Source organism: Dermacentor albipictus, chromosome 1 (assembly GCF_038994185.2).
Source record: "Dermacentor albipictus isolate Rhodes 1998 colony chromosome 1, USDA_Dalb.pri_finalv2, whole genome shotgun sequence".
NCBI lineage: Eukaryota > Metazoa > Arthropoda > Arachnida > Ixodida > Ixodidae > Dermacentor > Dermacentor albipictus.
Genome location: NC_091821.1, coordinates 341,632,846 through 341,653,378, shown reverse-complemented (window position 1 = coordinate 341,653,378; position 20,533 = coordinate 341,632,846). Strand labels below are relative to the sequence as shown.

The window sequence follows — 20,533 nt, the reverse complement described above, 5'->3', positions numbered from 1 at the left end:
CTGTTCGAGTACGGTAGCCATGCAAACACTTCCGGTTGGCCGATCACCAAGAAATGAAGGGCTGTAAAAGGCGCGAGTGGGCAGATACTGATAGCATTGTGTGTGATATGTGTCCTAGCAAGTATTTTGGCCCACTATAGTGGACTAGTACTGGCCGTGGTCGGTGACAGCGACTGTGATGGAAACGAAGCATTTGTTCACAGAATCAGCAGATAACAATTTCGTTGAGAAGTGATCAGGATAGGTCGGTAGGTGAAAGTCGTAATTGCATGGTTGGTACATAGGCAACATCACTAGATCATTAGGTTACAAGGTTATAAGGAAGCGGAAGTTTATGTGGGTGTTGATCGATAATGGGTGAATGATAGGAGGCGACTATTTCTCAATTCCTGTAGCGTTCTGCTGCGGAGCACGAGGTAGCGGGTGCGATTCCCGCCGCGTCGGCCGTACTTTAATGGGAGGGAATTGCCGAAGCGCACGTGTACAGTTGCGTGCGTGCATGCGTGCGTGCGTTCGTGTAAGGCTACATATAGTATATAAGAATAAGAGCAATAAAACTAATCTAAGCGCGAACACGCGCCAAGGCTAACGATATACAAACATGTGGATTCAGGTCGGTCTAATAGACATTGTCTGGGAATCGCGCCAAAGAAACATGATGATAACAGTTATGTTGCAGACACCATGTGCACGTTACAAATTTGAGAAATTACGCCGCAAACAGCTATTGCCGTAAAATGCGACTACTGTGTTAATCCTTCCCTCGCAACATTAATGATAGAAAAAAACATGAAAGCCCACTCTTGAGGGAAGATCTAGCGCATCCAAAAGTTCGCCCTATAGTGCGTTTTCGGACCCGAACTGGCAGAGAGTCACGCCTTCTGTAGACTATGCACGCGCACGCGTGCATGCAGAGAGGTGGGCGCGAGGCCGCAACACGCGCGCGTGCAGCTCTAAACCCGGACGCTAATAACATCAGAGCCGCTGCCGGGCGAGGGATAAAGGGTCACGCGGGAGCCGACTACGCCGCCTTGATTGCAGATAAACCTGCCAGGGAGGGCTCATGGAAGCACGTACACCTGTGCTTTAGTGTACGCGCCGGCGTGCGTATGCAGCCTACAACGGGGAGAGGAAAACGAGGTTACGAGAAGTCGGGAATAAAGGTTCGCGTGCGAGGGCGGATAGGTAGGGAGAAATTACCTGGCGGGACCCTCGCAGAGATTAAGCGCCGGACTACGCGCGGTGACCAGCCAGTTATACGGCTGCGTGCGCGCTCGGCGGGGGTTTCGGTAAGGACGTGGGAAGAGCTCCCCAATTTCCTTTTTTTACGGCTGTCTCTGCGGCTCGCTGGCCGCAATTTGCTAATTAGACTGACGGCAACTCATTGTTTGAACTGGTCGCAGAGAGCAGTGCTCCTCCGTGAAGGGTGCACATGTCGACGTCGACGTGCGTACACGCTGACGAACCTCCGCAATTCATTTATTTTATTTTTGTTTCGTACTCTTTGTGCGAGAGATTACGACATGCGTGATATCTGTGGCGCGATTCGGGTGAGAATTGATTAGCGGTATTGTTTTTTGGTATTTTTATCTGCCTGGCCTATATGCCAAGTTCGACATGTGCGGTGTCCTGATACCTGAACACTGCGGACTTTGTGCGTGATATAAAAACGTGAAGTTGTCGTGACAGCAGTTGAGTAGAGAAAACGTGCACGAAGTAGAAAAAGAAAGCACTTGGATCCTTCTTTTTTTTTTCGCTTGCGCCTATGCATTTCTTCATTCAGTGGGTATATTTCGGAGAAGTGCACGTAAACTAAAATAAAGAGTTGGCGAAACAAAGCAATGCACCGATCTTAGTTTCATAAAGCACCGATCTTAGTTTGAACCAACTTTCATTTCACGAACACCTAATATGTACTGTGCTCATCAGTCAATACGCACACATATTATAATACGGGTCTGAGTGTAATTACCTAGTGTCGTGTATTTTCTTTGCTTCAGCGGTCATCATCAAACGTTCCTACTTGCGTATGTGGCATCAAGATAGTTATCCTGTATATGTAGATATGTATATGCAAATACGCAGATGGATTCTGCTCTTCAATTTAAAGAAAATCATTAAAATCGAACCCGCGTCGCACAGTTTCTTCAAGCACAGCAGTCCGACACTGTAGCGCTGCCCCATAAATTTACCGCCGGCAGCCATCCATCTATCTAGTCTTTCTTTACCGCTGAGGCACCTTGATCACGGGAATGGTGACTTCTGTATGTTTCAGAAACTATATCTTTGTGCTGAATTCGGTAGAATGAAATTTAAAAAATAAAGTGGAACCACGGGAAGCTTTCTCTTCCCGGTACTTCGAGACAGTTTGGCTGCACTGTTCGGTCACAATGCGCGACCTAGCATCTCCTGCGTGCAACAGGAGGTCTGCACGTGCCCACGATTCCACCGGAGGGCACACCCACCGCCGACCTGGGAACGCGTGTGCATCCCCTGCCGAAGCAAAGCCTGTCCTCCTCCCATTCCCGCTGAAGTACCTTGACTACGGGAATGGTGACTTCTGTATGTTTCAGAAACTATATCTTTGTGCTGAATTCGGTGGAATGAAATTTAAAAAATAAAGTGGAACCATGGGAAGCTACGGTATTTAGAGACAGCTTGGCTGCACTGTTCGGTCACAATGCGCGACCTAGCATCTCCTGTGTGCAACAGGAGGTCTGCACGTGCCCACGATTCCACCGGAGGGCACACCCACCGCCGACCTGGGAACGCGTGTGCATCCCCTGCCGAGGCAAAGCCTGTCCTCCTCCCATTCCCGCTGAAGTACCTTGACTACGGGAATGGTGACTTCTGTATGTTTCAGAAACTATATCTTTGTGCTGAATTCGGTGGAATGAAATTTAAAAAATAAAGTGGAACCATGGGAAGCTACGGTATTTAGAGACAGCTTGGCTGCACTGTTCGGTCACAATGCGCGACCTAGCATCTCCTGTGTGCAACAGGAGGTCTGCACGTGCCCACGATTCCACCGGAGGGCACACCCACCGCCGACCTGGGAACGCGTGTGCATCCCCTGCCGAGGCAAAGCCTGTCCTCCTCCCATTCCCGCTGAAGTACCTTGACTACGGGAATGGTGACTTCTGTATGTTTCAGAAACTATATCTTTGTGCTGAATTCGGTGGAATGAAATTTAAAAAATAAAGTGGAACCATGGGAAGCTACGGTATTTAGAGACAGCTTGGCTGCACTGTTCGGTCACAATGCGCGACCTAGCATCTCCTGTGTGCAACAGGAGGTCTGCACGTGCCCACGATTCCACCGGAGGGCACACCCGCCGCCGACCTGGGAACGCGTGTGCATCCCCTGCCGAGGCAAAGCCTGTCCTCCTCCCATTCCCGCTGAAGTACCTTGACTACGGGAATGGTGACTTCTGTATGTTTCAGAAACTATATCTTTGTGCTGAATTCGGTGGAATGAAATTAAAAAAAAAGAAGTGGAATTACGGAAAGCTTTCTCTGCCCGGTATTTCGAGACAGCTTGGCGGCACTATATATACATACACATATATATATCCTCTTGCCCTGCATAGCTGCCAAAGGCCGCTGTAAATCTGCCAAGGCGCCGAAAATCAATCACGGTCACAACTGTTCCTCTCGGTTTGATGTATGTAAGAACGACCGGGTACCCGGTCTGGTGTCTTCCCTACCAGGGCCGAACTTGCATTTTTTTGTAAACCCTGATGAAGATCGGTCTACCGATCGAAACTGTCGAAATTAAATACTTGTTCTGTTTACCTTGTAGCACCACTCAAGTTCTTTACGTTTGAAAGGTAGCCTGAAGAATCCCTCTTTGCCTACTATATATATGTATATATAAACGAGAAGAAGAAGGGTTAACCGAGGGGCCTTTTTTTGTTTTAGCTTTATTAGCTGGATAACACTCCCAAGGTTCTACTAGGACACGTAAATACCCCAGAAAGTGGATGGGGAAACAGCGCCGCGGTAGCTCAATTGGTAGAGCATCGCACGCGAAATGCGAAGGTTGTGGGTTCAGTTCCCACCTGCGGCAAGTTGTTTTTTCATCCACTTTAATTTCCACTAATTTATCGTTTCATTATTCCATTTATTAAGCACAAGTAATTTCCCCTATGTTGTCCTTGGTGTCAGTGTTTATTGGCGTCTTATGATATGGCTAATATATATATAAACCCCTCTCGATAGCTGATTGCAACTTACGCCTGCAAATTTGATAATTTCATCACCCACAGTTTTCTGCCGTCCTTGACTGCGCTTCCCTTCCTTTGGCACTCGTTCTTTAACTCTAACGGTCCACCTCCACCTGTTATCTTCCCTAGGCATTACATGGCCTGCCAAGTTCCATTTTTTTCTCTTAATGTCAATTAGAATATGGGATATCCCCGTTTGTTCTCTGATCCACACCGCTCTCCACCTGTCTCTTAATGTTACGCCTAACAGTTTTCGTACCATCGCTCTTTGAGTGGTCGTTAACTTGTTCTCAAGCTTCTTTGTTAACCTCCAAGTTCCTGCCCCATATGTCAACACCGCTAAAATGCAATGATTCAACCTTTTTTCATTTCAACGACAGTGGCAAGCTCCCAGTTAGCATATGGTAATGTCTGCCGTCTGCGCTTCAACCCATTTTTGTTATTCTGTTAATTTCCTTCTCATGATCAGGGTCCTCTGTGAGTAATTGACCTAGATAAACGTACTCCTGTACAGCCTCTAGAGGCTGACTGGCGATCATGAATTCTTGTTCCCTTGCCAGGCTTTTGAACCTTGTCTATTTCGCTTATGTCTCCTACACTACTCTTACACTTTCAGAATTAAAGTCTTCAATCATTTGTCGCAATTCATCCCCTGTATTGCTAAACAGAACAATGTAATTCTGCAAAGCCAAGCATGATATATTTTGCATTGCTCCTCGCTTCTAAGCCTCCCCAGTTTTATGGCTTGAATACTTCTAAGCATGCAGTGAATGGCATTGACGAGATCGTGTCTCCTTGTGTGGCCCCTTTCTTGATAGGTAATTTTCTACTTTTCTTGTGTAAAGGCAATGTAGCTGTGGAATCTTTGTATATATTTCCCAAGATATTCATGTATGCCTGCTCTACTGCTTGATTACGTAATGCTTCCACGACTGCTGCTATCTCCGCTGAATCAAAAGCCTTTTCATAAATTATGAAAGCCATAGAGAAAGGTTCGTTGTACACCAGATTTCTCAATTACCTGATTCATGAAATTGACGAGATTCATTGCAGAATATCCCTTGATGAAACCAGCCTGTTCTCTTGGTCAATTGATGCCGAGTGTTGCCCTGATTCTATTCGAAATTATCCTGCTGAATATTTTATACAATAGGGAGAGCAAGCTAATGGGCCTATAATTATTCATTCCTTTAACGCCTCCCCTCTTATGGATGAGTATGATGTTGCCATTCTTGCAATTCTCTGGTACACTTGAAGCGGTGAGACATAAACAGCCGTAAGCTTTTCAAGCATGGCGTCTCCTCCATCTTTGATGAAATCAACATTTATTCCATCTTCTCCTGCCGCTTTTCCTCGTTTTATGTCTTGTAAGGCCCTTTTAAGTTCATCCCTAGTTATAGAAGGAGCCTCTGTAACCTGTCCACCACTACTTCCAATGAAGTTTGCGAGGCTTCTCTGGGTGCTGTGCAGGTCAGTACAGAATGCTTCTGCAGCTTTTACAATATCGTCAAAATTGCTGATGACATAACCCTGCCTATCTTTCAAGGCATACACCTTGCGTGGTCCTAAGTTTTCTTCTCAATTATTTTTTGTTGTGGCCACTTTCTACTGCTTCCTCAGTCTTTCTGATGTTAGAATTTCTAATGTCGCTTGATTTCTTCTTCATGTATGAGCTTGACAGCTCAGCGAATTCAATCTCATGTCATATGTCAGACACTTTCGTACTTTGTCATTTTTTGATTAGGTCTTCTGTTATTTGGGAGAGCTTACCTTCTGGTTGTCTAGGTGCCTTATCTCGCACTTCAACTGCTGCTTCTGAAATCAGCCTAATTATGATTTCATTCATTACCTTCATGTTATCTTCAACGTTCTGTTGTAAAGCTGCATATTTGTTTGCGAGCACCACCTTGAATTTGTCCGCTTGTTCCCTTACTGCGTGTGAGTTGGCCTGTTTCTTCTTGAATAATTTTGATGTTCCTCTCCTCAGATTGTGAGCAAAACTAGACCTCACTAACCTTCCATCACTGTCCTTTACCCTACCTAGCACTTCTACAACCTGCACTGTAAAACAGAGAGAGGTAGTAAAGACAAATATTTATACTAATAGTCATCGAATAATTTGAGTAGGAAGGGCTTACTTTACCGAGTGCGCAATTTTAAGCAACGAGGGCCTACCAGAGAACGCGAACGACGCGAATCTTGTTTCATCTGCAAATTTAGCAAAACAGGATTAAATAAATTGATACCATAGGGCCTTCTCGGGATTAAGATCCTTAGAAAGCGAATTCATCTTTATCTAAAAGTTTCCCGCATCCTCACTTTATTTTTCGCTAAACATCCTGTTGCACGGATGCGTTTTTTTTTGTTTTATTTGCTACGACTAATTGCCTTACCTCCCAACTTTTGTACCTTACTTGGTTTATGCATACACGCCACGCTGTGGAACTCCGCGTGTTGTCCGCGCTCTGCACAGTGCGCCCGACCAGCATGCACAAACAAATTGTGCTTCCGGTGATCGTATTGTGTTGACTTACTGCTTTCCTAGTTCTTTTAACGTTGTTAGCATTTTTATTTCACATCTATTTTTGTTTTGTTTATCTTTTTTTTCTCTTTCTTTCTGTCATGCTTTTTCTTGGGTTTTTTTTTTTAATGCAGGCCAGTTGGAGGAACCCGTTCGTGCAGTTTGCTCGTGCGCGTGCTTTGAACAGCGGTCCTATGTAGGTGACTTTACCCCCTTCCTTCGCCGCTCCTTCCCAATCCTTTCTCATGCCAGCGGGAACGGAGCTCACTAAGGTGGAAACGAAGAAACAAGCAGAACACGCTTTTTTTCGCTCGCGGGCGCCGATGCTGGAAGCTGCCCACCTCAGCAGACAACAAACGGCACCGCGTGCGCTGAGCCTGTTAACATTTTTACCTGAAAGCAGTTGTTTGTGCAGCGTCTAGGTGGCCCTCATCACCTGAAATCACGCACTCGTTAAAGTAAGCCCTTCCTACACAAGCTATTCAATGGCTAGAGGCATAAATCCTTGTCTTTACTCACTCCCTCTCTTTTCTCACATACATTTTCTCTCTCTTTCCTTTTTTTTTACCTGTGGTATGTGGGGAAAAAAAGAAACTCAATATTTTTTTTTTTTCTGTTTTGAGAAAGGTCGGTCTTCGGTCGAAACACCGAAACAATAAACAATTATTTTTAAAGAAGTGCATCAATTTTTCAAACATATATATGGTCTGCATACATGACGGTGCTCTGCTCTGAACCACCGTCAGTTGCACTTCGCTCCTTGAAGAGTCAGCACGTGTGTCGAGTGAGCTCCTGAACAACACCTTGTGATGTGGTGAACGTGGTTTATATCATGGAACCGGGATCTCACAGAGGGGCGACGCAATGCTAACGCATTTCTCTCGCTTTTACCTTTAAATCGCCACTGATACATTTAAAACCCAGTTAAGTGGCAGTTTGGCTGTACCTTTATCATACATGTCCCTGACTGGCCAGAAATTATCACACTTGGTGAATTTTTATGGCCACCGAGGTTTATACCTATACATGGCGACCATTTCTCCAGACACTGCATTTTTCTTTGTTGATTCTTTCTTTCGCGTTATGCCTACGCCGCATAAACCGCACAAAAATACATCTCTCAATTTAGGACATTTATAAAACTTCCCGCACAGCACCACTGTCCGAGTATAGCGTCGCGCGTTTTCCCAAACCAAGTAGCTATATGTGTATCAACATAGGCGCCGACTACGGGGGGGCACCGGGGGGGACAGAGCCCCCCGCACCCCTCCTCACCTTCCGGCGATGTCGAAGCCTATCCGCCCACCGCCCACAAATGCACACCAAAAATTTCATTACCAGTATTCTGTCACCCACATTATTTGTGCTTTCTTTCTACTTGCCTCGACTTTTTCACTTAACATTTGATTGTGGCTAATAGCTTACTGCATCATTTTTGGCGCGGACGTGCACGGCTTTTAATTCATACTTTCGCTTTATTTCTGCAAATTCTGGCAATTGTAGGACAAGCGCATTGGAGGCACTAGCTTCCGGCTGCCTCATCTGTATTTTCTCACTTCAACATTGTTTTAAATTTCCACTGTAAACACAATGAACGCAAACAATATATTTAATTATACACGCGGGACAAAGTTTATCATATTTTTGAAAAAGGAGGAGGCAGTCAAATAAAAATTGTTTCTAAAGGTATGGATAGCCTGTGCCTGGATGTTGCTGTATGTTCACCTCACTTCCAATTGTTTGCGTGCGTTTCTGACCCCGAAAAATACAAGCACACTTCAGTGACCCTTTCGGCAGTCTTTTATCACCAGCGTGTGAAATGCATGCACGTGAACGATGTGTCTCGGTATTGCTTCTCTTTCCAGTAAGCAATGCTAACGGCTCGTGAACAAAAAAAGGCTCTTGTAAAAATTCAGAACATTTAGTAGGGATGGAAACATCTTCACTTGCACGCAGAGGTCATAAATACATAAAAGATGTCCTAATTAACTATAGATCACACAGATTTAAAAAAGAGCAATCACGTTACTCGAAGAAAGCCTAATGCATATCGTTTCCGGTACAGTGGAGTAGCTGCGAGTAATTATTTCATTACTGAGAATTAGTTTGGTAACTGGAATTAATTATCTGACTCGAGACGTACTATCCTAATTATCAAAGTGTCAATGAGGCATTCGTAGGCACAGCCAAGGGACATCTAATTGTGGTATTTTCGGCGACGTACTATTGAATACTAATTTCTTCCGACTGATAACTCCGCGAAATATGAAAAATACCACGTGACTGCGCTCGCACCCACATCATAAAGCAGCGCCCTAGAACAAGCTCCATCTGGGTTAGCAAGAATTAAATAAGGAAAATAAAGATCATCATGATCGAGCTAGTTCCTCATCTGCTGCGTCCGGGCTCAAGTAACACGTCGCGTTTGGTGTCAGTTGGAAACAAGCTTTGATAGCTGTTGTCTTAGCGTAAATAAAGTCCTCCGATGGTTCTTTTTTTATGCTAAGTATATTACTAGAGCTCAACCCAGCTCCTTAGGCGCGGCGGTGTCGCCTTCAATGACCTTTGACCCCATGCCATACCACGTGACACCGTGACGTCACGACAGAGGAGAAACGGGGCTCCAACTCGCGCCGTCGCCTTCAAAGCTGACCACGTGACACCATGATGTCACGACAAAGGAGCAACGGAGCTCCAACTGGCGCCGTCGCTCGCGGCGTCGCGGCGGTATATAAGCAGCTGCGCTTGTTTCTAGGTGGCTTTGGCTCAACTCTTGCAAGATGGGCTGGGTGGGAATCGAACCAGGGTCTCCGGAGTGTGAGACGGAGACGCTACCACGGAGCCACGAGTACGATGCTTCAAAGCGGTACAAAAGCGCCTCTAGTGAATGCGGTGTTGCCTTAGAAACGAGCTGTTTCTAAGGCTCAGGCGTGCGTCGCTTGCTCAGGCGCACATTTCGTTGCCGCGCCGAACGCTGCGTTGCTCGACGCTCACCGCGTCCAATGCGGGGCGCGTAGTCGCTGCGCCGTAGCCCATTGTCTTACACCCCTTGGCGGGTCGACGGGAACGCTGTCGCGTTCCACTCTTGAAGGCGAAGCAGAGTAACGCATGAGTTGTTTCTTCGTCTAGCCGAACCAAATATAGTCAAGCAACAGCAGTTCACCAGGCTAAACAGTGGTTCAGCAACTAAAATAAAGGCTAGTATGCTTCGGATCCTGGGCTTAACCTTAGCTAAGCCACAGCCATTTTTTTGCCATGAGGCCTGTCACCACAAAAGCAAATTGACAACATCAGTTCAGAGGTATAAGGGTGCGTTCTGTTTCGTCCCAGTCGCCATGTATTTCTCTAATGAGCCGGAGGAAGACATGATCCTTGCCTTGGGAGCTGCAAATGGCGACAACAGGAAGGCCGCAAATATATATCAGTTATAGAAGCGTGGCGCTAGGCCAAACGCATCGACTATGATCAGAAATTACGAAAAATTGAGACAAACTGGCAGCTTCAAGAAACAGCGGCCGAGGACTCCATCTTTGAGTCCTATAGCATGTTCCAGCATTTATGACCTCAAACTCTCACGCTAGCTTGCGGGACGTGGCCGCCCAGGTACGAATTTCCAAGTCATCAGTTTGGAGGATCCTAAATGACTCGGCCTTTCACTCGTACCACCCTAACTTGCACGAATTCCTGAAAGATAGGGACCTGCAGAATCGTCTAGATTTCTCGAATTGGATCCTCACAAAAGCCGATAAGTCACCGGTCTTCCTAAGCAACGTCATGGGCACAGATGAAGCCAATTTTTGTAGGAACTGCCAGGTAAATTTGCATAAGTCATGCTGTTGGAGGACTCCAATTCACACTTGGTAAAGCGCACTGGGCACCAGTACCAGTGGTCGTTCAATGTGTGCTGAAGAATTTATGCCGGTGCTATAATTGGTCCCACCTTCTTCGATCACACCTGACTGTACAGCGCTATATGGACGAATTCCTTAAAGGTGCGGTGGGTAAGTTTCTCAGTGAAGTCCCGCTGTCACGTATTCCAATTCTGTCGTGTCAGCAACAAGATGGAGTCCCAGCACACAGCAGCAGCCGTGCACGAAACGGGCTAGAAGCGACTTTTCCTGCGCAATAGATAGGAAGGCACAGGCCTGTAAAATTTACCGGCTACAGATCATCTGACTTCTCTAGACTCAATTTCTTTCCTTGGGGTTATGTAAAAGATCGTGTTTAGATCATCGAGGCGGACTTCAGATGAGCTCAATGCAAGGCTAACGGATGTCTGCCGTAGAATTACAGCGTCGGTCATCGAGAAAGCCACTGCAGATGTGACAAAGCGGACTCAGTACTGCGTAGCTGCAGAAGGAGACCTGTTCGAACACGCCCTCTAGGCAGCAGCTGGTGTTCAATGGCGCTTATGAATTCATAGCTATAAGGGCACACTTAAATCTGATGGTTTTAAATGCATGTGCATTTCTTTCCTTGCCCAACGGAAAAACCGTCCCTCCGTCCGTCCCGTAAAACGATCGCTTTCAACATAGCGCCCGCAGCAGCGAGCGAGTTGATCTGCGTGCTGCCTCTCGCTTCAACGACAACAAAGCGGCGAGAACACAACACTCACGGAACTCTCAGCACATGCCGCACTCTGCCGCTTTCACAGAACGCATTCAAGATGCGGGCCGCGCCACACGGAGCCGCCGCCGGAGCACGGTTGCCCACCATGCATAATGGTTCAGTGCACCTAATAAATGTTGCATATGTTTCCTTCATTTGGTACGTCTCCCTGGTCATTTTATCCCAGGTCCACATCCGCTGCGGGCTATCTATAACACCAGTGAACATTGCTTCTACTCGTCTCTTCTACGTCGTCTCGGGCAGGTCTCTACGGTTCGGTGTTGTAACAACGCTTCTCGGTTTCACGGTTATTTCGCGGTCGTTTTCGCAATTATACGAAAGACAGCACGCACACTACCAAGAAACACTACGACAGTACTACGAGACGCTTACGCATCATTAAGGTAACTCCCAGAGAAGATTCTGCGTTGATTCTTTTCTTTCCTTGTTTTTCTTTTTTGTGCAGACGTCCTGATTGGTAATTCGGCTCATTCAGAAGCGCTACATTTACTTTCTTGAATGCGTCGGTTTCGCCTTTTCTCTACACGTAAGTCGCTTCCCGGTCTGTTTATTTCGCTTTCATTCTTTGCCACGAACAAGTTTTTGCATCACGTATACACTCTAATGAAAGAAGAAAGATCACCACCCAAGCACTCTGTACACATGGTTAACCAGCGAAACTGAAACATGCGGGCCCGGTGTTTGTCACTGGGTTAATCCCGGTGGTTCATTAAACGACGGCTTGGTAAGCTGCCGGATCCTCGGTACGCAGTTGCTGCCTGTGCTCGGCTGCACGAGCCTGTTCCTGTGCCTGGGCTGCAGCATCGACACGGTGTACATGAGCTCGTTCCCGGTTCTGCTCACGACTTTGCTAATCGAAAGCTGCCTGCTCCTCCGGAGTATGTACGCAGCGTGGTTCCTACCCATTTCGGAGCCGGAGAGAAACTGCTGCTCGCGTGCTCTGCTGTGACGAAAAGCAACGGCGTCACTACTGATAGCCAATCGCGCGCCTCTCTTTCCCTTTTCTTTTTTTCGCGCATGCGCAGGGAGTTGAGCCGGAGTAATTTTCGGCGTACAGTCGACAGACCGACGCACGGATCGCCTGCAAGAAACAGCTTCGCTGTAACATAAAACCATCATTTTAATTTGGCTTTGGTCCGAAGGAAGTTTCTGGCGCGAAATATGGCTGCGCGCGCACTCTTTCGACACGGTTCGAGCAGAGCCGGCTTTTTGAAACATCCGATGCCTATTCCATTGCTTTTCGCCTTTAGTTCGTGGTCAGAGCGGTGCTTCGGACGCGATATCAAAGGGATTGAAGTAAGACAGGACGTGCCTTGTCCTGTCTTTGTTCCTTCCTAGTGTGCCGTCACTATTGGCGCTTCATCTATTGAATGTTATCAAAGGGCTTTAGTTGTCGATGTGATCAGTCAGTCTTGAGAGGCGGACAATAGGTGCGATGTAGAAATGAGAGCAAGGAATAGCTGCGAAGCCGCAGAACCTGCTGCTGGTGCTCCTTCCATACAATTATTAAGGTGATGGGCTGACCTTTCGCGTTTGCGACAGGCAAAGCAGTTACTTTCAATCAGCTTATCTGAGGGCGCTGCTTTATGATGCAGGGGAGAGCGCAGTCATGTGGTATTTTTCATATTTTGTGGGCTTCCTTAACAGTAGGGAAAAATTGTAAGCAATTATTACACCGCTGAAAACACCGCAGATAAATGTCATTTCGGGGTGCCTACAAATGCCTCATTGACACTTTGATGTTTACGACAGCACTTCTAGAGTTAGATAATTAATTATAAATGCCTAATTAAATCTCAGTAAGGAAAAAAATTACTGGTGGCTACTCCACTGTACTGGGAACAATATGCACTAGCTTTTCCTCGAGTAACACAATTGCTGTTTCTTTAAGTCCTGGTGCAGGATATTTCGGTACTGAGTTAATTATACAGGATCATGTATAATTCACTCAGTAACTGAAATAAGGTCAAGCCGGATTCACTCGAAATAAGAATCAACAGCAGTCATGCGCTGCAGCCAATAAACTCAAACTCAAAGAAAGAAAGAAAGAAAAAGAGAGAGAGACGCCGCAGCTTCTCCATAAAGGCGAAGCAGTGTTAGTGATAGCGACGTATAAGACAATTACACGAAGAAAAATTACGCCACCGAGAGACGCCTAATTCTTGGTGTTGCGAGAGGACTCAAACTGTGAAATTGAACTGTCTTCTACAACGAGGTCTTGTGAATACTCATATAAGGCCGTCACTTCAGTGAACAATTCTTCGAGGTCACACGAAGTTTCGTCAAGTGCAACTCATATATATATATATATGTGTGTGTGTGTGTGTTTTATGCGAAGCATATTACGAGAGCTCAACCCAGCTCCTCAGGCGCGGCGGTGTCGCCATGAAACCACGTGACACCGTGACGTCACGACAGAGGAGAAGTGGCTTTGGCTCAACTCTTGCAAGACGGGCTGGGTGGGAATCGAACCAGGGTCTCCGGAGTGTGGGACGGAGACGCTACCACTGAGCCACGAGTACGATGCTTCAAAGCGGTACAAAAGCGCCTCTAGTAAATGCGGTGTTGCCTTAGAAACGAGCTGTTTCTAAGGCGTGCGTCTCTTGCTCAGGCGCACATTTCGTTGCCGCGCCGAACGCTGCTTTGCTCGACGCTCACCGCGTCCAATGCGGGGCGCGTAGTCGCTGCCCTGTAGCCCATTGTCTTACACCCCTTAGCGGGTCGACGGGAACGCTGTCGCGTTCCACTCTTGAAGGCGAAGCAGTAATGCATGAGTTGTTTCTTCGTCTAGCCGAACCAAATATAGCCAAGCAACAGCAGTTCACCAGGCTAAACAGTGGTTCAACAACTAAAATAAAGGCTAGTATGCTTCGCATCCTGGGCTTAACCTTACCTAAGCCACAGCCATTTTAATTTATTTACTTACTTATACATATAGAGTTTGAAAAGCTGATCGCACCCCCCCCCCCCTCCCGGAAAAAAATGACAACTTTCCGCCTATGCGTATCAATATAAAAGCAAAAGGGACTTTGTCACCGAGCAAAACAATCTAAGCGGGCACTACCTCATTTCCAGCAACTGTTTTTGTCCTCTTCTTCTTCGTGGCGATCCGGCCGGGTGACGTGCGCTACAAAATAGACTTTAGGCGCCTCCACTCTAATTAAGGAGATTGCCGCGCAGCAAGGACAAGAGAGAGTACACCGTTGTTTGTACCAGCGCGGTACATGTACAACAGCGGCCGCGAGTGGGCTTCTCCGCCGCGTCACGCGCCTGCGGCTCTTATTAATTTTGTCGTGGCGGGAGGTCGTTTAATTGATAACGCTTTTCGAGGCGTGTGTGGTCACCCTCCCCGGCCAACAAGCTGCTCGTTTTCGCCTCCGCCACAGCCACTGCACTGAGCAAGCGCAGAAACTAAAGAGGACACAACGAAAAGAAGAAGATCAAAAAAAAGAAGGCAGGACTTTCAACTTGGCAGCTTTTGCAACGGGCTCTCTTTCCCGCGCCAGGAGTGCGATAAAGCAAAATGTAGGGCATCATTTGGGCAAAGACGGGAGGTGTTGTTTGGGGTTGAGGAGGAGTAGGGGGAGAGGGTGAGGCTGCAGAGTACACCGTTCAATGCGACGCGGACAAACGTGCCCCGGAAAGCGAAAGACAAAGCCCACGTCGGGTGTGGGAAAGAACAGACTCGGGGAGTGGGAGGGCGGGATTGAGAAAAACGAGTGGGCAGGCGTGCGGAGCAAGAACAACAAAAAAATGAGCGAGCGAGCACGAAAGGGGGAAAGGAAAGGTGAGAAGAACGAGAAGAGGTAGGTCCAGATAATCTTAGCCCGATTTATCCACTTCCCCGGCTAAAGCTCTCTCCTCTCCAGGAGACGGCGAAGCGCTTCAATTCAAACAGCGCTAAACGACGCGGGCAATGGCGCGGGCATGTGGGGCACGCTGGAGGGAGAATGAAGAGGCGCTGCACACAACTGCTTCGTTTCCACTCCGACAAGGAAAGCTGAAAGAAACAGTGTACAGCGAGAAATGAAAGGTAAAACTATTCAGCATGTAGATAGCAGAAAAGAAAATATAGAAAAATGTCCGAAGGAGCAAAACCAGCGCGCACAAAAAGAAAAGAAGCGAAATAAAAAAAGACTAAACACGGCCGCGCTGAGGGGGCCGCGCCCTGGGCATCTGGTACAAACTCACGCACGCACATTTGCGCCCCTGACTAGAACGCGTGCGCCAACGCAGAGGCGACCAGAGACCGCCACGATCAAAGGGAACGCCGGGAAAGAAAAATCAGACAAGGGACGCGCCATGACGCTGCATGGCGCCACGGAGCCCTCGTCCCCCGTCTACAACGCTCTGTGACGTCATGAGCCCCGTGCTCGCCGACTGGCGAGGCGAGCGCGTCACTGGACGCCGCCGATTGGGCAATTACGCAGAACCAATGAGCGAACGCGCTACCCTGGAGCGGGCGCTTTGCTGTTCGGAGTCCTTCGCCTTATTATTTTTTTTTCACCTCTCCGGCACCTTCTTCCCCTTCGCTCCAGAGCGGCGCTGTCTTCCCTCTCTCCCCCAAAACGGGAGGCGAAAAGGGAGGAGGGTCCCGTGGCGGCAGCGGTGGCGGTGGTGGCGAGCAAAATCGCTCGGTCCCGCTCGGCTCGACTTTGAACGGCGTGAAAAATCGACGACCGCGGGTTTGGGTGCTACGCGCGCGCGTTTGTACCTTTTTTTTTTCTCTTCGTAACGTCGTTCGCCCGGTGTGTGAGCCGCGAGGGTGTTTTGTTAGAGTTCGGGCTGCGGCCTGCTGCTGACGTTTTTTCCCTCGCTGGTTCCCGCCGGCTACTGCCACCGGTGGTGGTGCGGCGGCTACGACATCGCCATGCTGCACGAGGTGGCTGCTGCCGCGCGCGACGCCGGCGGTTGCGGCGACGTCAAGCATCCCGCGCCGTCGACCAAGGGCGTCGAGCGTCGACTCGTGCACGCCTACTCGATCGACGCCATCCTGGGACTTGACAAGTCGGCGACGTGCGCCGAGGAGCGACGCCGGACTCCGGTGCTCTGCCATGCCGGCACGCGGTGCGCTTCACCCGCGGGCACGGACAGCGGGTCCGACACGGCGAGCAACGGTAAGACGACCAACTCGACGTCGTTCGTCTATTTCTCCGTTCATCCACCGGGCTACCCTAGTTCCGGAGTCAATACGCGAGAAGTGGTGGCTAACGGTTTCTTTCCTACTACTTAGTTTCGCATTGCGGCAGTAAATGAATGCCTGTGGCAAACTGCTTCAGGTTTTAGAAGAAAAGAAAAAGATGGGTAGTTTTAAACCAGTAAAGCTCATACGTTAACACAAAAAAAGGAAACTTTAAAATTTGTACTATTTCATTCCTAACCAGGAAGAATACACTGACACGAAGATATACGTAATAATATGTTACTTGCAGTAATAAGTTCATTAGTACGATAATAACCTAATTAATCATTATTTTAATGAAGTAGCCCTACCGACACTCACTCCGCCGTATCGTAAATACTACTATGGGCTTTTGGTTAAGCTTCTAGCGCCTAATTCTCTATATTGAAGAATCAAACTCAACGTGGCAAAAAGGATACGGTGGGTCTTCTGGAGTTACGGTATGCGAAAAATTAGAATAAAGTACTTAATATTAAGGAAGAGGAGGTAATGGTTCGGACTGAGACGTTGTAAGATTTTGCGCCTGGTGTTTGGGTAAACGCCACCCGAATGGCTCCATTTAAAAAAGTATATATAAAATATCCATCCTCCTAAATTCGTTGTGGGAAAGCCGACCAATAGAACTGAGAAGACACGTGATCCGACTAATATGTTTATGTATGCCTAGTTCTCATCTTTTTCGTCATTTCGACGAATAGTGGAGGGTGCCCTGAAATCTTGACATTAAACAAGTATTTGCTGCAGCCTAAAGCAACGTGTTTTCAACAAAATGCTGACGGTGTGCCCCTGCACAGTGAAGTTAGTGTTTAAACCTCATACATGCTGAAGAAGTAAGACATAGAGCCAAGTTGGGCGAGCAAATTTCTTTAATAAAATGAGTTTAATAACAGTGAACTTTTTGAATTGAGAGTGAATTTTCTAAAGCGATATTCACAAAGTTCGCGATGCAATATTTCACCTAAACTGATGTAACAAGCGTGCAGCCAACATTTAAGGAATAAACATTCGTGATCATGTAACTTTAGGTACAAGATTTCGCGAAAAAAAAAATAAGCTGTGCTCCACGGATAACCTCCAAATCTGCTTCCTGTCAATGCTGGCCCAATACTTTCAGTACAGTGATAGCTTAACAACGCGCAGTTCCGGCGACCTTACAGCGCTTAAAACTCAGAAATTTAACATATGCAAAAGCGTGCCCTACAAAGTCGTCAAGGATACCATTACTCCTTCTGAGACGTCATTTGCAGTTTCACCCAATGTGAAACGAGTAAGATGTGAGGCAGGAAATGTCAAAATATTGCTACGTGGTATTTCTCGGCCTCCTTTTTAACACACGAAGCGGAAAGGCATGATCCGGCTCTCATCAGGAATAATTTAGTGCCTTTTTATTGAAGGTTACCTTAGTGAATTGGGCGCAGTTGCACAATGATGATCAGGTTTACGTACATGCATCGTTGAATTTCTTCAACTGCATAAATAAGGCATTATGAAAAATAATGGTATATTAAGCCGTAAGAACGTCGAGCGAACCCTATTTATGTAATGTATTTCTCGGCGCGTTGACAGTAAGCGGTATATTCCATGCCTAAAACATGCGGAGGTATTGTACGAAAACAGCAACACTATATGTGGACGGGGTGTTTCAGCAAAAACTTTCAAAACTTCCTAAAGGTTGCCTGTGACAAATAACACAATTCTTGTTCAGGGAGTGGTCTACTCGAAGCGACGGAGACTACTTGAAGAAAAATTGAAATTCATAATCGACTAATTCACAAACATTCACGAAATAACTATTTTAACTAATTACCTTATGTACCATATTACAAATAACAAATTCTAGCCGCAGAGTTCCCAAGGCGCATCCACTTGCAATGAATTCAGAGGATGACATCAGTTTCGAGATATTAATTAATTCCCGAACCTAGCTGAGAAATTCTCTTGCGTTGCAGTTACTTTTGTGCTTGAATGCGTAAAACGACACGTTTTGTTAAGAAAGTAACTGGAACGCCAGTGCGTTTTTCCGCAAGGTTCGGGAATGAATATCTAGAAACTGGTGTCATCCTCAGAATTCGTTCCAAGTGGATCCACCTTGCAAACTCCACGGCTAGAACTTCTAAATTGCAATATGGGCCATAATGTAATTAGTTAAAAATTTACCGAGTTATGTTTTCTTTAATTAATTGTTTATGCATTTAAATTTTTTGTGCAAGTAATGTCCACCTCTTCGAGTAGACCAGCTCATGAACTAGAATTGTGCAACCTACCACAAGCAACCTTTAAAAAATCTTGAAAGTGTCCGCTGAGACACCCGGTATATAAGCTTTCATCGATTATCATTCGGGGAGGTACCAAGCGGTTTTCCAAGTATACCAAATTTACACCAGTAACCAAACATCAACATGCTGATTTATGCTGGATTATTTGTTAACAATCACCAAAATAAATATGCTGATTCATGCGCTTAGTTACCGAACGTATGTATTGCTGAGCAAAGGTATAGATGATAGAGGAAAAGTGCGATAACGATAGTCTTTCCGGACTCTGTGCGTCACAATAAAAACTCTGCGCCAACTGCAAGAACGTACCAAGATCCAAACTTTTCGTACGTGCGATGTCCAATAAACAGCAATGTGGACGTTATTTTGATAACTAGATTTTGATCATACCATATCCCCTGCGTGCGCACCAGAGCTTTGAAATTATTCAAGCGTGTTAACCGAAACCAGTGTAATTCCTGGAACAATATTAACGCAGTGAGTTTTCTGTTGAATGGGATAGTTAATTGTATTACTGCTAAAATGCTCAAGCACGCCATTTTCCCCGTAAAATTAAGCTTTTATTTTCAACCCGTGCCACTTACGCGTGAAAAATCAGATATTGTATAAAAATCACGTGTACATTTGCGTTCATGGGCTATTTTTCATAAAATGGCTATATTAGGTTAGTTCTCTTTTTTTTCGTGACAATTAAAGAAAAATGGCATTAAGATACGCTTTCCTTTGTTCCCTACTAGTCTACTTCGTTAATTGAAGGTAGCACGGCTTATACGTATACTCGCGTACTTGCCTGCTGTCCCAATTAAACTTCGGTGGTTATATGTACAGACGCTCACCTCTTTTTGTGTTCCTATTAGAAAGCGGGCATCGGGTGCCCAGTCGTACCTTCGAATTCAAGTCTGCTCGAGGTCGTTTGTCTTGTTGGCCTCGCTTTATTCTCAGTATTTGCCCGCGCATCGTGTAACGTACCTCGTCTTACGTTCATGACTACCGGCAATCCTTGTGTGACGCATCTCTGGAAATGAAATCGTGGTTTCCTGTGGACCCTTTGATGCAGTGCAACTTTCACGCCGGAAGTGCAAAAATATTTCTTCAAGAACTAATTTCACCTGAGCAGGTACACTTCATCTGTATTCTCCCTGAAACACTGCGTGTCTCACTCGAGGTTTGACTGGGTTTCTGAATAAACACGTTTTTCCACCTCTCCTTGTCTCTAATAAGCTGTAGGATGTCATTGCCATTCATAGGCATTGTACAGACGAATTACACAAGGTAAATAAACGTCGAATGAACCGACACAGTCGGTTTGTCAGCATTTCAAGGTTGACAATTACGGATAAGCCTACCAGGTGATGCATTAGCTTATATTTAACATTGTAAGTGTCAGATAAGAAAACCTAAAGGTGTCACGACTGTTTCATCAGATGCAAACATGACCATATGGCTATGTCGTGTCACCTTCATGTTCCTATTCTCTTATCACGCCCATGATATGATGCGCCTTGTATGTTGTGCTGTATGTAGTTTCTTTATAGCGTTGTTGTGACTTTTATTATCCTTACAAAACATTTTCCAAGGAGTCGAACGTATTGCGCAAGATGGAAAACTTAAATTTTATAGAATGAATAACTTAAACGTGATTAGAAAAGAAGAACAATAAAAAAGGAAACTCGTTGGGGAACGCTAACTGAAAAGTGCTA

General features: G+C 46.3%; 1 protein-coding gene and 1 long non-coding RNA gene across 2 annotated transcripts in view; one reads left to right on the top strand and one right to left on the bottom strand.

Moving 5' to 3' along the window:
• Positions 1-20,533, bottom strand: part of LOC135906837 (uncharacterized) — a 145,102-nt gene that overhangs the window by 94,434 nt on the left and 30,135 nt on the right. The gene's annotated exons all lie outside the window — the stretch shown is intronic.
• Positions 16,103-20,533, top strand: part of LOC135906107 (retinal homeobox protein Rx1-like) — a 45,684-nt gene continuing 41,253 nt past the window's right edge. The window contains exon 1 of the mRNA XM_065437691.1: positions 16,103-16,492. Coding sequence (XP_065293763.1) covers positions 16,246-16,492 — 247 coding nt within the window. The 5' untranslated portion in view covers positions 16,103-16,245. The remainder of the gene's footprint in view (positions 16,493-20,533) is intronic.